At 46.3% G+C, this 16,872-nt stretch overlaps 2 protein-coding genes across 2 annotated transcripts; both read left to right on the forward strand.

The window, feature by feature from the left end:
* The first annotated feature begins 13,668 nt into the window (after nt 1-13,668).
* On the forward strand, nt 13,669-14,726 carry LOC124670675 (photosystem II 10 kDa polypeptide, chloroplastic-like). Its single transcript, XM_047207149.1, has 5 exons — nt 13,669-13,868; nt 13,982-14,040; nt 14,121-14,176; nt 14,360-14,412; nt 14,511-14,726. Exons 1-5 carry the CDS (start codon nt 13,715-13,717, stop codon nt 14,603-14,605), a joined length of 417 nt encoding a protein of 138 aa, XP_047063105.1. The 5' UTR covers nt 13,669-13,714; the 3' UTR covers nt 14,606-14,726.
* Nucleotides 14,727-15,718: 992 nt separating this feature from the next.
* On the forward strand, nt 15,719-16,808 carry LOC124670674 (photosystem II 10 kDa polypeptide, chloroplastic-like). Its single transcript, XM_047207148.1, has 5 exons — nt 15,719-15,925; nt 16,079-16,137; nt 16,221-16,276; nt 16,530-16,582; nt 16,688-16,808. The coding sequence occupies exons 1-5, from the start codon at nt 15,769-15,771 to the stop codon at nt 16,780-16,782; spliced, it is 420 nt and encodes a 139-aa protein (XP_047063104.1). The 5' UTR covers nt 15,719-15,768; the 3' UTR covers nt 16,783-16,808.
* Nucleotides 16,809-16,872: the final 64 nt, after the last annotated feature.

Consider the following 16,872-nt stretch of genomic DNA (forward strand, 5'->3'; position numbering starts at 1 on the left):
AAATAGGCCCTTTCGTCAAAATCCCGAGGTTTTTCCTCGAAAGTTGGATTTACGCACAAAAACGAGACACCAGAACAGTTCTGCTGAAAACAGCGTTAGTCCGTGTTAGTTGCATCCAAAATACACAAATTAGAGGCAAAACAATAGCAAAAGTGTTCGGGAAAGTAGATACGTTTTGGACGTATCACTGTCTCCTAAACAATGCTTATCAAATTCTACCCCGGTATGCCGGGGTTTATGATGTAATATAAAACTTAGCCTCTCTTTTGGCTGTGTTACCATATTATCTGCCGGTATGTTATACCGGTAGCTTATTAACTTATGTTTGTCTGTTGACTTAGCATTTTGCTCATTGTTTTGCTTTTGTCTTGCACTACAAAGATTCCGGAATTGTGTCCGCATCCAATCCGATGCACACTTGGCTCTTTCGCTTTGGCTCTGCCTACCTCTTTTGGGTGTTTTGGCGTATGAGGCACAAAGTTCTTTTACCAAGCAAGCACTTTCTTGAAATTAGAAATAACTCGAAATTTTCACAAAAAACCGGTTTAGCCGGGGTTAGTTAAATTTTTCCGGATTGTTCGTTCCCACTCTCTCTTTTCGTAGTTCACGTGCTTAATTCCTACCGGTTTATCTTGCTTGCCATGAAGCCGGTTTGCGGACAACAGCAGAGTCGAAGACTCCGATAGGTTTAGCACGTTACTAAACCGGAAAGAAAAAATGTTCAACAAGCAACCGGTAAACTGAAAAAAATAAACATATTGCATGCAATTTCAGGAGGGGTAGTCCCCGAGATTCATTCGAGGTTCCGACATCTTTTATTCATAGTAAATAAGGTACAAAAAGGAACTTCTTACACCACAACTTCATGAGTAGAAAGGACACAACAGAGCTATGTTCCACGGACGCTTGGTCTCCTCTCCGGATCTGTCCGCCTTTCCTTCTTTCCATTCCTGTGCATCGATCAGGTAATAGGCATCATTGTGGAGAGCTTTGCTCACAATTAAAGGTCCCTCACATGGGGGTGAAAGCTTATGTCGGCCTTCAGTGCGTTGCACTAGACGCAACACCAAATCTCCTTCGCGGAATACCCTCGGGTTAACCTTCCGGCTGTGATAGCGTCTGAGGTTTTGCTGGTAAATGGCTGTTCTTGCCAATGCCAATTCTCTTGCTTCTTCTAGCAAGTCCACATCGTTTTCTCGGGCCTCTTTTACCTCTTGTTCGGTGTAGAGCTGCACCCTTGGCGAGTCATGGAGAATGTCGGTTGGTATGACCGCTTCTGCTCCGTAAACCATGAAGAATGGAGTGTATCCGGTAGACCGGTTTGGAGTCGTTCTTATGCTCCACAGCACTGATGGTAGCTCATCGAGCCAACACCCCAGTGACTTTTCCACCGTCTCGATGAGTCTTGGTTTGATACCGGAAAGTACCAAGGCATTTGTTCTTTCAACCTGGCCATTGCCTTGTGGGTGTGCCACTGAGCACAAATCCAACCGGATATTGTTATCCTCACAAAATCTTTTGAACTCACCTTGAGCAAAGTTTGTTCCATTGTCAGTGATAATGCTATGCGGGTAGCCATACCGCAAGATAACATCTTTTATGAACTTCACCGCTGTGCGCCCATCACATTTTGCAATAGGTTTCACTTCTAGCCACTTGGTGAATTTGTCCACCATAACCAAGATGTGGGTCATATTTCCCCTTGCAGTTTTCAATGGGCCAACCATGTCAAGGCACCAAACAGCAAACGGCCAAGTTAGCGGTATGGTTTTTAAACCGGATGCCGGGGTATGATTTTGCTTGGCGTACCTCTGGCACCTATTGCACTTTCTTACCAAATCTTCAGCATTTTCCAAAGCAGTGGGCCAATAGAACCCATGCCGGAATACTTTTGCTACCAGCGCCCTTGACAAAGCGTGGTGGCCACATTCCCCTTGGTGAATCTCCGCAAGAATTTCTTTTCCCTCTTCCGGTTCCACACACCTTTGGAGGACACCGGTAACACTTCTCTTGTACACCTCGCCATTGATGATGGTGTATGCTTTGGACCTCCTTTGGATCCTTCTGGACTCATTTTCGTCAATCGGCAAGGTGCCGTTGATCAGGATTTTCCTTAATAGGTTTAACCCAAGATGGTGCTTCTCGAACTAGAAACACCGGTACGTCTATCTCCATGTTATCCACCAGCATTGCTTCCTCCGGTATGGACGCAGCAGTCCCCGAGTTTACGGAACGGTCCCGAGTTTGCCGGAATAGTCCCCGGGTTTCCTTCATCGATATCCATTGGTACAACATGTGACTCCGGTACAAAAATGGACTCCGATTCCGGACTCGGTTTGATTGATGGGACTCTTAAGTGTGCCAAGGCTATTCCGGGAGGAATTTCTTGCCTAGATGAGCCTAGCTTGGACAAAGCATCCGCGGCTTCATTTTCCGCTCGTGGCACATGGTGAAACTCACAACCTTCAAAGAAGTCGACAATCTTTTGCACGTGAAACCGGTATGAAGCCATGTTGGCATCTTTTGCGTCCCAATCTCCGGAACATTGTTGTACCACAAGATCTGAATCTCCGTAGCAAATGATCCGGTGTGCACCGATTTCTTTTGCGACCTTAAGTCCATGAATCAAAGCCTCGTACTCAGCGACATTGTTTGATGCCCTGAAATGTACTTGCAAAACATACCGGAGATGATCTCCCTTAGGTGAGGTAAGCACCACACCGGCACCTAGACCATCTTTGAGTTTGGATCCGTCAAAGTGCATCTTCCAATATTCTATTCTTTGGTCTGGTGGCTTGTATTTCATTTCTGCCCAATCAACCAAGAAATCAGCCAAGGCTTGTGATTTTATGGCATCTCTTCTTTCATACACCGGTACATGTGGTGATATCTGGATCGCCCACTTTGCAATCCTACCGCTAGCATCTTTATTGCACATGATATCGGAAATGGGTGCCTCACTCACCACTTTCATGGGGTGCTCCTCAAAGTAATGCTTAAGCTTTGTGGCGGCCATGAACACACCATAAGTCATTTTCTGGAAATGCGGGTAGTTTTTTTTTAGAGGGAGAGCACCTCGCTCAGGTAGTATACCGGCCTCTGCACGGTGTTTCCTTCCTCTTCTCTTTCCACTACCACCACAACACTTACGACCCGGCTGGTTGCTGCTATGTACAACAACATGGGTTCCCTCTCCAAAGGTGAAGCCAGTATTGGTGCGGTGGCTAGCATTGTTTTCAGCTCTTTAAACGCTGCGTACGCACGAGGGGTCCGGACGAACGTATCGGATTTTTTCATCAGAGCATAGAGTGGCAGAGCCTTTTCTCCCAACCTACTTATGAACCGGCTTAGAGATGCCAAGCTTCCGGTAAACTTTTGCACGTCCTTGAGATCTCGCGGTATAGTCATTCTTTCGATTGCCCGGATTTTTACCGGATTAACCTCAATGCCCCGGCTTGATACGAGAAAACCAAGCAGTTTGCCGGCGGGAACACCGAAGGTGCATTTTGCCGGATTAAGTTTCATCCGGAATCTTCTTAAATTATCAAATGTTTGCCGGAGATCGTCGATTAAGGTTTCTTTTGCCTTAGTTTTTACCACGACATCGTCCACATAGACTTGCACATTTTTTCCGATTTGATCAAACAAGAACTTTTGCATACAGCGCTGTTTCGTTGCACCAGCGTTGCGCAAACCAAAAGGCATAGTGACATAGCAATAAGCCCCGTGCGGGGTAATGAACGCAGTTTTTATTTGATCTTCCTTTTTCAGGGGAATTTGGTGGAAACCGGAATAGGCATCCAGGAAAGACAACAACTAACACCCAGCAGTAGAATCAATCACTTGATCGATCCGGGGTAAAGGAAAATGATCTTTTGGGCAAGCTTTGTTTAGGTTGGTGTAGTCGATGCACATGCGCCACACCTTTGGAGCTTTTGCTTCGAGGTTCTCTTCTTTCTTCTTTTCGACCAGCACCGGATTGGCTAGCCACTCAGTATGCAGCACTTCCACAATGAAACCGGCAACCAACAACTTTGTCACTTCTTCTCCAATGATCTTCCTCCTATCCTCAGCAAACCGGCGTAAAGGTTGTCCCGCCGGCTTCGCATCCTTCTGGACATTCAAGGAGTGCTCAGCCAGCTCCCTCGGAACACCTACCAAGTCATCAGTAGACCAGACAAAGATATTCCGATTCTCATGGAGGAAGCTGGCGAGCGCGCTTTCCTATGCCTCACTGAGGCCGGCACCGATACGAACGGTACGCTCAGGGTAAGCCGGATCCAGCACGATGTCTTTTGTTTCCTTAGTTGGCTTGAAGGCCGGTGTGCCCAAGTTTGCACTCATTGCCGCTAAGCTCAACTGTGAAGACTGAGCCAGCGCAACCGCAGTTTGCATCCTCCTCTTTTCCTCTGCAGTCACCAGTGACTCTGCCAGGTTTGATCCGGCGGAAGCAGTTTCCAACGAAATCTTGTAGTTTCCCACCACAGTTAAGGGTCCACGAGGTGCCGGCATCTTCATCTTGAGATAGGCCGTGTGAGTCGAGGCCATGAAAGCTGCCAATGCCGGTCTCCCCAGCAATGCATGGTAAGGACTATCTAGGTCCACAACCTCGAACTCAATGTTTTCAACCTGGCAATTGTCACGTCCTCCAAACGACACATCCACCCGGACTTTTCCCACTGGTGCGCAGGATAAGCCCGGAACGATTCCGTGGAAAGTTGTACGAGTTGGCTGTAGCATGTTTTCTGTTATGCCCAGCGTATGCATGGTGTGCCGGTACATGATGTTTATGCTGCTTCCATTGTCTATCAGCACTTTGCTGAACTTGACTCGAGTCGTTGGCCCATGCATGATTGGGTCTACCACAAGAGCATAACCACCCGGATTAGGCATTATCTTGGGGTGATCCTTGAACGACCAATAGATTTCCTGATCTGACCACAACATGTATTTTGGTATTGCCGGCATCACATCGTTCACTTCCATGGAACGGCGACGTAGCCTTTGCCTGTCGGTTGGCTCAGTGACGAACACAACACATCACACATCCGGATCGTGATAAACATTCCGGCCCAAAGGTGCCAGTGGAGGTGGTTGGCCATTGCCTTCTCCCACCAGATGAACTTGCTTGATCTTCTGCTTGCCGGTTTGGCTGAGGCTGCACCGGTAGAGCGTTTGCTCCGGTAAGCGGTGGTGGCGGTGGTAGTGGGTGCTGATGTAACATGTCATGCGAGGGTGGTAGTATTGTGGAGCACCCTTGTGCTTGCGCATCTTTTGCCGCACCTCTCAACATCAAGTGCTTGATCCAAGAGCAATCTTTTGTCAGATGGTTTGCCGGCTTCGTCGGTTTCGGAGTGTGAAACCGGCATGGTTGCTCCATTGCTGCTTCCATGGTGTACCTCATATGCTCTTGCCAATCTTTTTTCTCTCCCCACTTTTTGTTTTCAACACATTGTTTTTAGGACCCGCCCACGACTGCGATCCGGTTTTTTGCCTTTGGCTTCCGCTGGGGCTGGAGTTATCCTGTACCGCAGCTACTTGCTGTGGACCATACCTTCGATCCGAAAAATCTTCCCTTCTTTTGTTGTGCCAGTTGTCCCGGTACTGATCTTGGCGCTGCTGAGGTTGGTTTGTTTGTTCCGGCTCAGCTTGTACTGCCGGTTGCATTGGGTCTCCCAATGCGTAGCTATCTGCCACACGTATCATCTCCGCCAGAGTTACCGGCATGTTCCGCTGTAGCTTTTGCCACAACGGCGAACCTCTGCGGCATCCATTGCAAAACCAAGCAATGGCTTGCGCCTCTATCACCCCTTCGCAGGAGTTTCTCGTGGAGTTCCACCGGGTCAAGTAATCCCGGTCTGTTTCATGTAGGCGCTGCACGCACAAGGCAAGCTGCTGAGGCCTGTTGGGCCTTCGGTATGTGCTGCTAAAGTTACTCACAAAAGCTTCCTCAAAGTCCAACCAACCGTTTATGCTTCCTGCCGGCAAGTTGTTCAGCCAGATTCGTGCCGGTCCCACCGAGGAATGATGGTACAATTCTCACGGCCCAACGCCGGTTTCCTCCTCCGATTCACGGTTCCTCCGCCACCGGCGACGTATACCGCGGTCACGTAATCCGCGAGCCGGTCTTCCGGCTTAGTGGTGCCATCATATGTTTTTGTGTCACGGGGCAAGCTGGAAGTTGCGAGCCGGTGGTTCCTCTTTCATGATCCTTGGACCGAAACATTTTGGACCCGGAGGACCTTCGCCTCGATCATTTCAGACAAATACACTCTATCCAGACGGTGCCTCGCATCCCGTTCTGGCAGGTGTCTTTCTCCCACGCGTTCTCCCAATGGGTTCCGGTATGCCGTGAGTCTTGTGGAATCAGCTTCATCGTAATGTTCTGGTACCGTGGCCCTTGCCTGCCGGTATCTCGGGGGAAGTATTTCCTCCTCTTCATACGCTGCCCTTGCAGCTCGATAATTTTGCCCGGTTTCATATCTACCGGCATGATTGTTTCCGGCATAGCCTCCTTTGGCGTAGCCTCGATCTGCTCCTTGGCTTTTCCTACCGGCATCGTGTTGCCCGGCTTGTGGTTTTCCGGCAAGGACCGGATCATACACAGTCATCTGCTGCGCATTCATCTCTTTTTCTTTTCTTCTGTCTGGATGGGGGGACGATGCCTGCCCATGGGACTTGCTTCCGGCATTCTTTGTTGAACGCGTGGATTTTGAGGCCGCAGCCTTGTTCAGATTAGCAAGCTGCTCGACATTCTGCTGCTCAATGGTTTCTAGCAACTCTCTAACACGTTCTTGTTGTTTTGCCAAAGCCTCTCCAGAAAGCGATTCACACAGCTCTACTGCAGTCTTAGCAGCTTTTATGGTTTTATCCGGGCTACTGTACTTAGGTTTCTCTACGATGCTCACAGATGCAGAGGTGCTTTTGCCGGCAAGAACTTCCTTACGCAAATCCTGATCTAGATTGCGAGCCTTAAGCCGGTTTCCGGCATCCTAGCAGCCTGAGCGCTAACTGAAGCAAAGCCATGGGCAGCATTATACTCACGTAGGGTTAGGTTCAGCTCGCGCTGCGCCCGGACGATGTCGGCGCCGTTCGCGAGCAGTTTCTGGCGTTGCGCCTGTAGCTCCGCCTGAGCCGCTGCCGGGTCGATGTTCTGCGCGATGGGCGTAGCCAGCATGTTCATCGCCGCTTGGAGTGGTGTCCCCGGTGGTGCGGAAGATGCTCCCGTAGCGCCCGCGTCGCGCTCCAGTGGTGGCTTGGCCGGACGGGTCGATGCCGCACGCCCAGCACCTTCATCCACAGCTTCCTTGCCAGCGCCAACCCCGCCAGCCATCATTACCTCCATGCTGTCGGTGGCGCGGCCAGCACAGAGCCACCTTGGCGGGTCCGGCGCCACCAGCACCGGCGAGAGGCGCTGGCGCACACGGACAGTGCCGAAGTAGACGCGGTGGCTGCCGAACTCGATGACGCGGCCGTTCTTGGGGAAGATGCCGCCGTTGGCGAAGCGGCCCGCGTTGTCGTTGATGAAGTCCATGGAGTAGATGCGGCCGCACGAGCGCGGACACCGTCCGCTCGCCGGCGACATCAAGGATGCCCGCCGAATGTGAACTCCATCAAGCGCCACTTCTTGCCCCACGGTGGGCGCCAAGCGTCGTCGTGGTGAACAGACAGATGCCATAGGATGGCTTAAGTTGGGGCCGAATGGGCGCTAGAGGATTCGGGGGAGGGTTTTTGATTAGATTGGATGAACTTCCGGATGCTTTCCTCAAGAACTTAGCCAAAGCCAGAGGTAGAAGAAGAAAGACACAAGGAATAACTCTGCTCTAGATCTCTTTCTTCATTGATCTCAACAGGTTACAGGTTTCTCAGTACAAGGACTCACCTAGATCGTACCTCTCTTAGCTCGTACCCGCGATGGGGTGTGCCCCCTCTCCTTATATAGGGGAGAGGGTGGCTTACAGGGGGAGAAACCCTAGGAAACCCTAATGGCATCTTTGAACAGACAAACTACTTTACAAAGTTACTTTAATCATAGGTGACGCCGGTATCTTCTTTAAACGAGGAGGCCGACGTCCCCGGTTGCTTTTGGCGTCACCTTCCTCTTTGGCGCCGGGCTTCGTTTAAAGCTACTTTGCTTAGCTCATCCTTGTCCTCTAGCTCTGGAGAGAATCTTTGACCAGTCTTGCCGACGTGATACAGTACACATCTTACCGGTAGCCCGGTGTCTTCTCTATCTGGTTCCGGTATACCCCTCTTGGGGATACCGGCTTAGCTTTACTTAGCCAAACACTTAACTTCGTGCTCCGGCATAAACATTAAACCGGTATCTTGATGGCTCAAACCATCGGGTTTGGCATGCCTTTGGCATACCGGGGGTCATCCCCCAACATATACATTTGGTCTAAGAGCATCTTCATCCGTGTCCCCCAAACGGCGCCAGATCGAGCGTTTGGGGAACGTGTTTTGTTTGTGCCGCGTTTGGGGGACGTTGCTTCGCAGCCGCGTTCCCCAAACGCCGCCTCTAATTTTTTTTAACATTAGAATACTCTCTCTCTTTTTTGCATTTTTATTTCGAGAAGAAACATTCCACAAACTAATACATAATTCGGAACATGGTTTACACAAACTAAGACATAGTTTGGAACATGGTTTACACAAACTAATAAATAGTTTGGACCATGGTTGACACAAATTAAAACATTGCAAAATAACGAAACCTAACTAGTGTTGGCATCGCAGATTTTGTGTGTTAGCTGCCAAGAAAGAACACACTCAGGCACCCCCAGTCACCCAAACTGGAAAATTCAGCTGGTCCTTTTGAGGAAGAACATCTAGAAACCTTCGTGCCTATTTTCTCTGCGAAGAAACAACACTCAATCGTCCTCCTTATCGGTGTCGCCGTGGTAGTGCCGGCTGCAGCGCGTCTCGTCTAACACCTTGACGCTTATATCGATGTCGCCAAGGTAGGAGAATGTGAGCACACAGCCGGCTTCGAGGTCACCGGCAGCCGGCTTCATGGTAGCGTGAGAACTTCTCCTAGCCGGTGTGGAGGTACATCTTGCCGCGCCCGTCGACGAGCATGTCCACCGGCCACCGGCAGCAGACGTAGCCAGCCTCCCGCAGATGCAGCGCGACCGGCTCGTTGGCGGCGACGAAGTCGGTGAACTTGTCCAGCAACCTCTCGATGCCGAGTGGGTCGCCCTTGAGGACGATGACGAACTCGAACAACACTTCCTGCTCCTCCTCCTGCAGGTCCGACGACGAAGACGATGACATCGCAGGCGATTGCGAGCGTGCAGCTCTGCCGCGGCCTCGGTCTCTGCCTCTGCCTCTACCAGCCATGGCGTCGACTCTTGAGATGGTGGCGGCTAGGGTTGGGGAGAGAGACGTTAGGGTTTGTGTGTGAGGGACGATGAGAGAGCGCCCATTTTTATAGGCCGGAGGGAGGCGGGGGAGCGGTGGTGCTCATTAACACCGGCACGCCGAGCTAGGCGCGACGAGACGTTTCGCTGCGCCTGTGTGGGAACTGCACCGTCGCTGCGCGCCAATAACTTCCGTCGCGAGGTAGGCGACGGTTAGGTTTAAACTTGAATGTGCCGCTGACGCGTCAGTCCCGCCACTCCTCGCCTCGCGTTTCGTTGTGTCCGGCGTGCCCGGAGCATCCCCTGTGTAGCGGGGACGGGCTCGGGGCCAGACACCGTATTGGGCCGCGCCGGACGGAAAGGGCCTTTTGCGCGCGCGGCTAGGAACAATTTTTCGTCTGGCGCGCCCGAATCTCTTTGGGGGACGCTTTGGATGACATGGTTGGAGATGCTCTAATAAGCATAGATGGCTCTTAATCCACAAAAGGAAAAAAAAAGGAAAAAAAGACACATGTAGCATCACCCCCATGTCATTCTCCTTCTCTATATCACTTCTCAACTTACCCTTTGATCATGGGTGGTGCTACACAAAATTAAAATACATAAAAGAGGATTTCATTCCCATGCCTAGTTGTCGTGTATTTATTTTTTTCCTTCGATCGTCCCATGACGTTTGGAGCCATAGGATTCCTGCTGCTAGGTGGGGCTGCTCCTCCTACAGGCTACAGTTGTCAGTTGGCACTGCCACGGCCCACTGGCCATCAACCCCAAACACAGGTGCCCATGATTTTGGTCAAACGGGGCAAATCGTAATTTTTCTTGCCATGTGGAGAGCAAGGCAGGTAAAAGTTCAGCAACAGTTGACCTCATCTAATATCAGCTTGTTCCTGCCACGATACCCGTATGGCCGTACTCAACATGTACTCCCTTCTTCCACAAAAGAGTATCGAAGATTTATATAAATTCGAAAAATTTAGATACATCTAAATTTAAATAAATTTGCGACATTCTTTTGTGGACCAAAGTAGTACTATTCAACCTTTGGACAAGGACACACATATTATTCGCAAAAAAAAACAAGGACACACATATTCTATGCTCAAATATATTTAAAAAACGGAAACACAGTTCTTTTCTTAGTTCATTCCGCAATTCTATTCCCTCCGACGTATCTAGACAAAGCAGAGTTAGTTAATTTGGAACCGAGGTAGTACTTTTTTTTGTCTTGTTTCGGTATGCAATATTTACTGATTGAATAATGAATAATATTTTCATATTTCAATTGTTCTTTCTAGGAAGAAAAAGATGCATGCTCACTTTTTCTGCCAACTTTGCTTGCCATTTCTGTCACTAAGAAAAGCTCGTCCATGTGCATTTTGACCCAAAGCACCTGTAACTTGCCTTTGTTAACACGGATTTGTGCATACTATTCTACTCCTACTAGAAAAGATTCTACTCCTACTATGAACTGAGATTTAACCTATCAAATGTACCACCCTTCCTTTTGGCAATGGAATAATGGGTTCTTTGCAATCGCAGGCAGCATCTACAGCTAGAGACGGTGGTTACGCATTAACAAAGGGTCAAGGGCTGAGCAGCATCCAAAGGCAATGCCCAAAAAGTTTCAGTCTCTCTCTCTGTATCTCCATGTGCGAGCTGAAACATGCACCATGATTATTCACTGGTGGCAGTGCAAGGAGCTGGCCCAAAGTTGTTGTTGGGTTTGATGCTTTTGGAGGAAATGCCCTCCACCTTGCCAACTTTCTTGGTGAATTCAACGCTAACATCATTCGCTTAATCAGTTCGTTACAGCTTGTTCAGGAGCCTGCAATTAACAAGTGACTGATACTTTTACCTGTAGATGCCGTAACAATGTAGGTGAGACAAAGCTTGTTCCCAAGCACGTACACAGCCAATTAGAAGATCCCAATAAATCTCCAGTTCACTGCCAAAACTTGCCAAAACAGCTAGTACAGGTCAGTACAAGCAGCCAAGGCCAAACAGTTGAGGGTTGAATGGATTATTGAGTGAATAAGTGTGGACGTCACCTAACACGTACAATGGCATTCAGTTGTATCTTGACTCCACTGTTTCCCCCACCCCCCGCAAGTCAAGAACCCGCTCGAATCGCAACAATCTCGTATGAATTTCAAGCGGAACAGTGCAATGCTTGTATACGAGGAAAACTCGCGCGTTCTACAAGGAGGGCCCAAATAAGACAGGGAATTCAGTTAGGACTAGCACTAGAGCTTCAGTTGTTACCTTTCGTGCCCTAGGTTGCAGTTAATCCTCGGCTTGTAGGATACTAGTACTTCGTACTAAGTACTAACCTATAACTGGTGTTAGTTGGTATGTGCAATCAAGTGCACATACTCGATAGCATTTCCATGCCAATCCTCTTGTCTGCTGACGGAATGCAGGGAAGCGTGTTCTATGATCTTGGTTCAAATGATTAAACAGAGAGCGCGTTTTCCTTTTAGCTAGACCAAAGAAAGTAATGAAGAATCCAATCCTAGACGTGTCTGCCTCTGAGATAGGATCATGCAAGCAATCCTAGGTAGGGATTCAATCGTGTGCACCCATTTTATGTTTGTTTAGTCGCAGGAGGGTGATATGTGGGCGGTTGAGGTTGTGAGGCCTAGTAATGGCGGATCGAATCTTCAGAACGATGAGGAACTTGCTTGGTGTTTCGTGACTCATAGCAGCATCGCTGATAAGTGGAAGTGGCAGCACAAGAGGAGAACAAAGTCTTATCTTTCAGGGTGGAAATCTAAGACCTATCCTTAATTGGTTGTATATGATGATGATCTTGTTGAAAGCATTGTTTTGAGAGCGCGAACTTTCTCGAAGATGAAAACCTAAGGCCTATGATTTGGCGACGACAGAGCGTGTGTATTATTTTATTTTCGGAAGTGTCGCTTTTGAAGAATTTAGACTTCAGCTGTTATCTTGGTGGTGAACTTATTATTATTATATTTTGGTTGTGTGCATCTATAATATTTTTAGGACATTGCATTGTTGCAGAGGAAGAATATAATTTATATCTTTGCAATGTTAATATACTCCTTTTGTCAAAAGAAAAGTAGAAGGGAACCCGGACACTGTAATGAAGAATATACCACACTGTCTCTTTGGATGGCTAGAAGGTCCGATCATATTGCGGTCCATGTTTGACCAAATTTAATTTGCAAGAAAATTCATTGAGTGTGAGCCAGGAGCCCAGGAGGCAAGGCCATGCAAATATTACCAGAATATGAATATAGATGGAAGTGGCCCTCTACTCTCTTTGGTTTAACAAAATGAACTATGTAACATTTTCAATAACATCATTATTGGGATATTCACTTTGGCTCACAGGAGCATTTGCTCCCGTTGTGTGAACTTACGTTTCGAAGTGTCAAAAAATTCTAAAATAAAATTTTCCATGTACATCTACACATTTTATGTTCGTACACAAGTTTTCAAAAAATATTAAAAAATTATGTGGCTCCTATAAAAAAAGACAAATTTTGATGCTATAACACGACTATGTACAGGACATTTTTTTGTCTTTTTTATACACGCCACATAAAATATTGTTTCTTCACGAAAACTTGTGCACTAACATAGAATGTCACGTTGTACACCAAAAAATTTATGTCAGAATTTTTTGACATTTTTAAAATTGTATTTTAATTATTTTGTATAATGGGAGCATTTACTCCTATGAGCCAAAACGCCGCCTCTTGTAGTTCATTATTTTACTAAAGAGGGTAAAGAGTACCCTAACACTGACCCACTTGGCACTTGCATCTCTAAATATGAAATAGGTTGGCGGAGGTGTAACAGAGTAAAGACTGGGCCAGTTTAGCAAGTAGTGACCATTTCCTCCTGGCGGGCCGAAATAAATCAGATTTCTATGTGAAACTCAGGGAAGGATGAGCCACGGCCAAGTATGGTCGACCAGAAAATGATTTTGAGAAACACCTTTAACTTACAAATATCATCGATATGTTCTGAAGTTACTGTTAAAGATAAGATCATCAGAACTGGTAGTCTCAAAATTGACCTGCGAAGGGACCCACTGAAATTTCTAAACCACGGAAACAATTAGACAAAGGTGAAACCCTCAGTATTATCCATTCCAGATTTCGTAAGTGACATTTTCTAATCAGCTGAACAACAGACAAGGATTGTTCACGTGATCATGGACCCATGACACACAATTATAACAAGAGTCCAAACCGAAAATTGACTAAGATCCTTATCATCCCTGTCTGCTACTCCCACCCTCCCTGTATTTAAACCAAGAATTTGCCAGGAGAGAACTCACAAAGAGAGTGAGCAAGTGAGTGAGTGTAATCACCAACAACATGTCTGCCTCTGCCATGGCTTCGTTGGCTCTGAAACCATCTCCACCTCCACTTTGGGAGCGATCAAAGATCCGAGGCGTGCGACCTTCGGCGAGGCCATCCTTGCTCATAGTGGCCAGCAAGGTGAAGAAGATCCAGACTGCCCAACCCTACGGTCAGTACATGCCCTATAATTCTGTGATGAAAACTGTAAATATTAGGCTTGAAAGAAGGCTGACTTGAACATGAGTTTACTTTCTCACAAATTTATGGTATGCCGACTTCTAGGGCCTGGTGGAGGAGCGGATTTCAAGGACGGCCTTGATGCATCTGGAAGGGTGGCCAAGGTCAGTGATGAGTTCAAACAAGCTCATCAGACACAATAATTGTTGCTATTTATCGCATAATAACCTTCCAATTTAATCAGGGGAAGGGTGTTTACCAGTTTGCCAACAAGTATGGTGCAAATGTTGATGGGTACAGGTAAATACTAACAGGCCTACAAAAGAATGAAAATAAATAAGAAATGCAGCGATCTTGATGGACAAATGAGAAGGGAAATACCTACCTTTTGCCAGTAAAAACAAATAACTACATAGCTCACAGATCACTCATCCGTTGCATCTCTCATGAGTCATGACTTCCATTGTTCCTCACATGTTGCAGCCCAATATATACCCCAGAAGAATGGTCTCCCGGTGGTGACGTTTATGTTGGAGGTACACGCAAACTGGCATCTCAAAACAAAAATGTTTACATTGCGGGTTTTTTCTTTATATTTGTGACACTCGTTAACTTCATTTCTTGATTTATGTAGGAAAAACAGGGCTGTTTCTCTGGGCAGTCACTCTTGCTGGAATTCTGCTGGGTGGCGCTCTCCTCGTCTATAATACTAGCGCCTTGGCTTCTTGAACCCTGCAGCAAACCGAACTATGTGTATAATAGTATAATATTACAACTGTGGTGACGTATGTAACTGGATGTAAATATGAGTACCCACGATGAATAATACCGCAAAATATTAATGTTCTAAGTAGTATAGTGTGGACATGCTTTATTTATCACTGGCATGCTTATGGGCCCTCTGAACTAAGTTCTACAAACTTAGTAGTAATTTATTGATCATAGAGTTAACGACCTTATTCTGTAATAAAGATGGCCTGGCAAAATATCCCCAGCTATTAAATAATGGTTGGGTATTACGAAAAATTAACCAAACCTGTCATAAAGTTTTCTGCATATCAGTGAAGTACAGGTCTACGCACGTCAATGGCTTAAAAAAGTAAGAAATATAGGCTCTATTGTTTCAGTTCACAAATGCTGTGTGGGATGCTTCTCCCGATAGCATCAATTGCTCGTCATGATAATGGCAGATTCTCGCGGTTTGGGTTCAAGATCAAAATACTAACACTTTCCAATTTTCTACCCACATGTATACTGCTCTTGTTAACTATATAATTACAGGAGTTATATATATTGCGATACTATGTTAAAAAATATATTGCGATAGAAACTAATCAAAGTTATATTTTGAAGACTGCGGGGTTAACCCACCAAAAAAATATTGGAAGACTGTTTCACTGTCCAAATCGTCACTTCTTCAGGTACCAGAGGGAGTATTATAAGATGCACCAGATAAACATGGCCACGAGTACACGACTAGAAGAATCAGTAGATATACTTTTAGTTTTAGACACTAAGAAAATATTTGAATTATGATGGTAGAATTGAAGATAAGTAATCCAAAACTCAAGCTACATGAAGTTAGTCACAAAAGAACAAACTAAATTTCTCGATCAGGGAACATGAAAGCAGAATTGTCAGGATTGTACGGTCACCTGCTAGATGTTTCCTTCAAATTCTATCATGTTCAGTTGGTCATGTGAAGACAACGACAGATCACACAGTAGTGATCCATGAGCCTATCGGCACCACACAGCAACTGACACTAGTCAAACTGAGCTTAATCGCTTTCTGCTACATCCGACCTACGCTCTTGTATTTAAAGGAAGCATTGCATATGATTTAGCAAACTAAAAAAAAAGACTAGCAGCAGAGAACTTACTGTCGTACGTATGGGGACCTCGGTCATGGCTTCTATGGCTCTGAAACCATCTCCATTTCAATTTTTCGGGAAGTCGCGGCTCCAAGGCATCCAGCCTTCAACAAGATCGTCATCTTTCAGAGTAATGTCCAAAAAAGCAAAGAAGGTCAAGACTACTCAGCCTTTCGGTCAGTATTGCTACCAAATCTACCTGCTGTCATACCAAGTTTCTGTAAGAAAAAAGAACTATTACTGATATGTAGGATAGCACTATTTTTGTTCTGGGTACACCTGAGTATATCTGATAACAAGTTATAAAACTGTGCTATGTTAACATCTAGGGCCTGGGGGAGGACTGGAACTGAAAGATGGTGTCGATGCATCAGGAAGGCAAGCCAAGGTTAGTTCTGAGGCTGAAGAAATGAATTTTATTTATAAAAACTAGCATTTTCATCACTTTATATATTGATCCGTCTTTATCAGGGGAAGGGCATCTACCAGTTTGCCAACAAGTATGGAGCAAATGTTGATGGGTACAGGTAAAACATTTAACCCAGCCCAGCAACAAACAAGCATCAATTATGTTCATTGTTAAGGTTTAAAAAAATACAAAACCTAGTACTAGTGTTAGAAAATTAGATGATAAAAAGGTTGAAGTGAAAGATTATAAAGATCTGACGAGAAGAAAAGGCTTACCTACCGCACTGGCATCAGAAAGCAATGGAAATAATAGCATCCAGAGTTCATCTACTGCTTTCAGTTTTCATGACATTTGTGATACATTTATTGTAGCCCGATATATAACCCAGAAGAATGGTCTCCAAGTGGTGACTATTATGCTGGAGGTAAGCCATCCAAGACAACAATCTTAAAGCTCTCTATGTTAGTTTGAAATAACAGGTGTTTCAGTTGCCGGAACACATAAAACCTTCGTCCCTTGATTTATGCAGGAAAGACGGGGTTGTTGCTCTGGGTAGCCACTCTTGCTGGAATTCTGCTGGGTGGTGCTCTTCTTGTTTACAATACTAGTGCTTTGGCTTCCTGAAGCCTGGTACAGAAAACCAAATTATGTACACCATGCAAGGATTACATCATCTAGAGTAGATATATGACCACCTATGTCCCTAGACTAAAC

Source organism: Lolium rigidum, chromosome 7 (genome assembly GCF_022539505.1).
Source record: "Lolium rigidum isolate FL_2022 chromosome 7, APGP_CSIRO_Lrig_0.1, whole genome shotgun sequence".
Lineage (NCBI taxonomy): Eukaryota > Viridiplantae > Streptophyta > Magnoliopsida > Poales > Poaceae > Lolium > Lolium rigidum.

Bases quoted from the DNA above. Each gene is read 5' to 3' on its own strand.
- LOC124670675 (XM_047207149.1), top strand. From the start codon at position 13,715: ATGTCTGCCTCTGCCATGGCTTCGTTGGCTCTGAAACCATCTCCACCT. The intron at 13,869-13,981 runs GTCAGTACATGC...GCCGACTTCTAG, and splicing joins CCAGACTGCCCAACCCTACG to GGCCTGGTGGAGGAGCGGAT. The intron at 14,041-14,120 runs GTCAGTGATGAG...CAATTTAATCAG, and splicing joins CATCTGGAAGGGTGGCCAAG to GGGAAGGGTGTTTACCAGTT.
- LOC124670674 (XM_047207148.1), top strand. From the start codon at position 15,769: ATGGGGACCTCGGTCATGGCTTCTATGGCTCTGAAACCATCTCCATTT. The intron at 15,926-16,078 runs GTCAGTATTGCT...GTTAACATCTAG, and splicing joins CAAGACTACTCAGCCTTTCG to GGCCTGGGGGAGGACTGGAA. The intron at 16,138-16,220 runs GTTAGTTCTGAG...CGTCTTTATCAG, and splicing joins CATCAGGAAGGCAAGCCAAG to GGGAAGGGCATCTACCAGTT.